This window comes from Sitodiplosis mosellana, unplaced genomic scaffold (assembly GCF_009176505.1).
Source record: "Sitodiplosis mosellana isolate CC-2019 unplaced genomic scaffold, AAFC_SMos_1.0 Smas_scaffold_3623, whole genome shotgun sequence".
In the NCBI taxonomy this organism is placed as follows: Eukaryota; Metazoa; Arthropoda; class Insecta; order Diptera; family Cecidomyiidae; genus Sitodiplosis; species Sitodiplosis mosellana.
Window position 1 is genome coordinate 1 of NW_022598865.1, and position 5,775 is coordinate 5,775.

General features: G+C 35.1%; 1 protein-coding gene and 1 long non-coding RNA gene across 2 annotated transcripts; both read right to left on the minus strand.

The window, feature by feature from the left end:
- Positions 1-385: 385 nt before the first annotated feature.
- LOC129571893 (SLIT and NTRK-like protein 1) lies at positions 386-1,900 on the minus strand (the record flags this gene model as incomplete). The annotated part of the gene is made up of 2 exons (XM_055451766.1): positions 1,508-1,900; positions 386-706 (listed from the first exon to the last, which is right to left on the minus strand). Coding segments are annotated over exons 1-2 (714 nt in total), but the record flags the coding sequence as incomplete, so codon positions are not given.
- Positions 1,901-4,165: 2,265 nt separating this feature from the next.
- LOC129571892 (uncharacterized) lies at positions 4,166-5,568 on the minus strand. The gene is made up of 4 exons (XR_008688357.1): positions 5,156-5,568; positions 5,025-5,084; positions 4,628-4,913; positions 4,166-4,552 (listed from the first exon to the last, which is right to left on the minus strand). It is a non-coding gene; the product is annotated as an uncharacterized LOC129571892 (long non-coding RNA).
- Positions 5,569-5,775: the final 207 nt, after the last annotated feature.

Sequence of the window (5,775 nt, forward strand, 5' to 3'; positions counted from 1 at the left end):
TCGACCAATAACATTCTAATAACTATACTCACTAGATATATTACTAGAGTAATAAGATTGCATCTTATTACTACTTATTAGAAGTTACTAGTAATAAGTAGTAAGTATCTTATTAGTCACTATTTATTAGTCCAAACTATACATGTTACAACGATTGAGTAAGCACAGGACTGAGAACACTCAATCGTAGTAGCCATGCGTACTGGTGCGTGTTGGCTCTCTACGCTTCTATGCTCAGTTCGTATTATGCGCCTTGCAGTGTGTGTTGAAGCGAGAGCAGGACAGTGTGCTGTACTGCTCTCGCTAATGATGTGTGCACTATCTCGCCTGTTCAACGCGGCGGGCTTCGTTTCACCGCAGAGGAAGCATATGGGTACTGTCTCACCAAGTCAATGTCACGAACGCATGGTGCAGCCGGTTTGACGGGTGGTTCGTAGCATAACAATTTTAAGCCTGAGTAAAATGGATTGTTCGCACTATAATACTCGATTCGTCGACGTTGCGACTGTTGTGCTACAAAATTAAAAATTTCCATCAAACATGCACATTGCCAGGGATTGCCCTCAACCGATAGCTTTTGCAAATTGTTAAATGCTTTCTTTGTTGTTGGCAAAAATGTTAGTCGATTATGTTTTGTCTGTAGCTCCGTTAGTTGGCTTATATCTTCAAACGTTTTCTGTGGTATCCATTCGATTTTGTTGTTGTGCTACAGCGGTTTAAAAATAGCTTCAGGTAACGACTCGATTTTATTGTGAGCCAATGATAAGGTGTCGATATGCAGCACCAAAATAGTTGTTCCGTACGCTAAAGGAGGAAAATAGTTTTTACATCATTGTGGCGTCTCCACTCTCTCCGCCTATTTTTGCATTGAGACTTGAAGTCTCAAATGCAAATCTATATGGTGGAAAAGGAGACGTCAAAATGATGGTTCAAATGTACGGGAGACTATCGTCGTCCTTTGCAATTCGGTTGTTCGTAAGAAAAAGTTTTTGCAACGGAAGAATTTCAGTTCCGAACATGTTGCGCTTGATGGGTCGTAACGAATTCGAACTCAAGTCCAAATGTAATATTGATAGAAGGTGGAAAAATTTGTCGGCTTCTATGTTCACCAGTGTGTTGTTCTTTAGTATCGGTGTGTGTAATTTGGTCGAACTGACAAACGATTGATCGTCCAAATCGGTGAGTTTATTACTGGAAATAATCAAAACGAGCAGAGAGCGCAGCTCACGAAATGGATAGCTTTTGATGTTAGCTATAGAATTTTCACTCAAGTCCAATGTATGCAATTTATTCATGCCCTGGAAATAACTGGTCGATATTTGTCGTATACTGTTGCTCGAAAAATTCAATTTTCTCAAACTGTCCAAACCAATGAACGCACCATTTGCAATTATGAAAATTTAATTTTTATCAAGCAGCAGCGATATCAGTGCATCCATGTTACGAAACACATTGTTCATAGGAAAAATAGGAAAATGATGAATTTTGCTTGACATGCATTGTATACCCTATATAATAGACTTTCACCCAAATCCAGAACGTTCAATCGATTCAGGCGGCCGAGCAATTCAAGTGCTCGTTTTCGATTGAATCGTAAATTCAAATGTGTTAGCTGATTGAGATCCTCAAATGTATTTTGTTCAATCGTTTTAATACTGTTGTCCATCAAATTCAACAAGCGTAGCTGTTTCAGGTTTTGAAATTGTGTTCGTCGCAGTGTAACCACCTCATTGTGACTTAGATCCCATTCCAAAATACTATTGTTACTGCTGAACAAACTGTCACCGATAGCACGAATCGATGCATTTGCCAAATTCAAACGTTTCAACGATGAAACTTTCATGGGATACCATGGTGAACTCGTGTTGGATGTATGCTCTAGATTCGCGTTCAAAACCATTAGTTGGAGGCAAGATTTTTTTGGTGTTTCCAGAATTTTAAATTCTGAAATATTATCTGGAACGAAAAAAATGTAGTCGCATACGGAATATATGATTCCATGTGTTGTCCTGTTCGGGTGACAGACCGACTATTTGATGTGAATATTTAAATGATGACTCAATTGGCGTTTTTTTTCAACAATGGTCGATTAAATAATAGGGGAGTTAATATGTAATGTAAGTGGCTATATCGGTAGAAAATCACATTTTCTTTGATTTGGGAATAGGGATTCTCAATATGTTGATTTTCTGAAGACTTGGACTGAACAGGTCAACTCCCTTGTTACTAACTTTTATTTTGCCTTTCATTGGTCATCACTTTTCGAGTGTGTTCCATGATTGATCGACCATATGGGTGTTAGTAGGTAATGTTGACGACGAAACAAGACTCTCAGCCAATTTTGAGCGATATTTCGTGTGGGCAAATTGAGTTATTATCAAAAATGTCACCTAGCATGGAACAAACTCGAAAAGTGATGACCAATAAAGGGCAAAAAAAAAGTTAGTAACAAGGGAGTTGACCTGTTCAGTCCAAGTCTTCAGAAAATTTGTCGATCATCGTACTGACACTATCGTTCGATCGTGCGGTTTGTGGCGTTTTGTGAGTGTGTGTGTCTCTCTTTTGTGCAAAAATGGCTTTCATTTTGTACGGCTAAATTTCTAATTAATATAGTACAAAGTAGTAAGTGAAAAAGATAAAGATGTGAGTGTGTCTGTCTGCGTATGTGTGTGTTTGCTCTCGACAAAAGCTCATCTTGCATTTTATGCCAACGGCGGGATGCATTATCAAAAGAGCTCTTGACCTTAAAAATGCATTTTGATTGACATTGGATTTTGTTTCATTCATATTAACCGATACGAAATCAAATCGTCTGTAATTGATAAGGAACTATCACTATTGAATTTTAAACTGAATTAACATACCATGTGTAATTTCTACTTTTATTATAACCGATTTATTTGGTGATTGTACAAATTATGGTATTTCGCTTGCTTTATAAATATTTCGTTTGCATTTGACAATTTGATCAGTGCAAGTTTATTAACCCTTTATCACATTTCGGTTCCTAAAGTAACCAGATACGCCAGACGCAATAGCTATAAAATCACTGAATATTTTCACATTCTTGTTTGGAAACAAATGTAGGGAAATGAACTAGCTTTCATTTTATACTTTACAGGCTACAATCGGCTGGCTGAATGGAAAGTTTTTTCTGTTCATGTACTGCTGTAAAAAAAATGCGAAATTATAGCAGAATTCCACATTTTTCCTCCTCTTATCTTGTGGATTTGTTCATTCTTTTCAATTGTCAAATTTGGACTCGTAGGACCAAAACACATCAATTTAACTTTCTGCATCATTAGTTTTATAAAATTTAATTTTTTCAAGCTTTTATAGTGATTTGACACTTTTGACTCTTTTCCGATTTTCTCGACAAATACGCAATTTTTCAAAAATCTAAGTATGAGGTCTTTCTCTATTTATCGTGGCACAAAACATATATCAAAATGATTCAAAAACAAAAAATTGTGCATCAAAGGGTTAATCAACTCAAAATGTTCTACAAAACAATTGTATTTCTTCCATTTGCTGCTTGCTGTCTTCATGACAGTGCTTTGGCTCAAACAGACCTTTCAAAAACCCAAGAAGATGAAAACGTTGCTCAAATATTAATCGGTAAAATAGGCTTATTATCAACTTAAGCAAAATTTATTTTTTTCTTATTTCAGGAACTAAATTTTGTGGAAACGGTAATGTCGCAATGCACTCCAATGATTTGGGGTGGGACAAGACAAGAGTCTTGACGTTTGCTGTCGCAAACATGATTTTTGCCCGAGATCTGTTCCTCCAGGTCAACATACATTCAATAGAAATCATTTATGGGTTTACTACAATGATTCGAAATTCACGCGAAGTAGCTGCAACTGTGACCACTAGCTAGGAGAGTGTCTGGTAAAAGTAGGATTAAGATGAGCCGTGATATGGGGAATATACGTGAGATCCGTTGAAAAATGTATTATTTTCAATGGATAATTCGAAGCCCATGATTCAATACCTAATTACAATTTCAATAGATTGCTTTAAGCGTCCTTCAGTGATAGTGATAGCTGAATAATAATGAACTAAATTTCACAGAATCAAATGAATTGAAATGTGTAAACATTGTTCAACAAAAATATCACTATATTTCTTTGAAAGTTCTTTTTTATTCATCTGTGTAATCTATAAAATTCTGTGCTGAAATTTCGTCGCCTTGGGCTGCAAGCGCACTTTCAATATATCCGCTTGGTAAGTCCACACTTTCTTGGTCTGCTCTGTATTTTAGATGATGTTTAATATCGACCGTAGTCTGGAGTAGAAATTCTACTAAAACCTTTTCTGTTTGGTCAAGCATTTGGTTGTGCCGTTCAAATGTACAGTTTATATGAACATCGAACATCTTTTCACACATTTTCGATATAACATTCAAAAGAACTGGATCATCGGCGGTATTCAAAATTTTGACTGAAGTCATCTTGAAAATGTGTTCATATTTAGCTGGATCAAAATCTGGCAAAACAGCCCCACGAATTGCTTGCAATACACACAATTCTTCGCATAAATTTCTCGCCTGAAATTGTAAGGAATGTGATATTACATTTTAGTTTCAAATCGTTTTTAATACCACTTGTTTGCAAGAGCTTACTCCAAGCATTGTTGAGGGAAGTGGACGAGAAAAATCATTTCGATACTTATTTAATGGTTGCAACGATATGTTCACCTTGCCATCGAATAAACTTTCACATCGATTTAAATATTCACTGATATCAGGAAAATATCGCCCTTTCGAGTTGTAATCATAGAGGGTGATCGCATTCCAAGCGTGAATATCAATCGAAGACCTCGCCAAAAATTTGATCTCACTACGAATTTTTTTTCGCATAGATTTCAAAACACCCTTTCAGAAAATCTTCTTCTTCGTCTTGCACGGGCTAAATATAAAATAATGTGGATATAATAATGTGATAGTAATCAGAGTTAAATCAAGTTTTTATAATAATAAAAAAAGAATATATAATTTTTTAACATTTTAAATAACTCACCGATGACCCCCCCCTTTAACAATTTTTCATCGCTTTCTCGAAGAAGATGAATCAAAAATTCTTAAAATATAAAAAAATTAAATTATGATCCATCATCATTGGAAAAAAAAATTAAACTGAGTTGTAATTACCTCTTACAACATTTGGGCGATTGGATGCAGCCAAAATACAACCAAAAGCTGTAAATATCACTGTAATGAAAGTGATAGAAAAATTCATTTTTAAGACACAAAATACAATGCTCCACAGTGCACATTCAGTGAATGAACTTGAACTGTGAAATTTCAACGTTTTGGTTAAAATATAAATGGGCAATTGATTTGTTTATACCAAATGCGCACGAGTATTTTTGATAACAAGATAAGTATAGTCGGTGACAAAAGAATGTTACAAAAATACATACAAAAATATATTGCGTATTAATCTACAATGGTTTATATATATTTCATTGTTATGAGCGCAACGTAAACGAGTAAACGATATCTGTGTTTTTCATAGTAGATACATTCTTTTGTCAACGATAATACATAATATCAAAACGGAAAACATGTTATGCAAAGGAAAACAAGTTGCTAACAATTGAACAATAGTATCAAGTTCATTACCGCTGTTAAAAAAAAAAACATTTTTTCTCTTTTATCATAAACGTATCGGTTTCTTTTCTAGATTACTATGCTTAATTTGACCGGTTTTGAAGTCAATCAAAACTAGTCTATCTTTAATTGCATTCCCATTGGAATTGATAATGGTC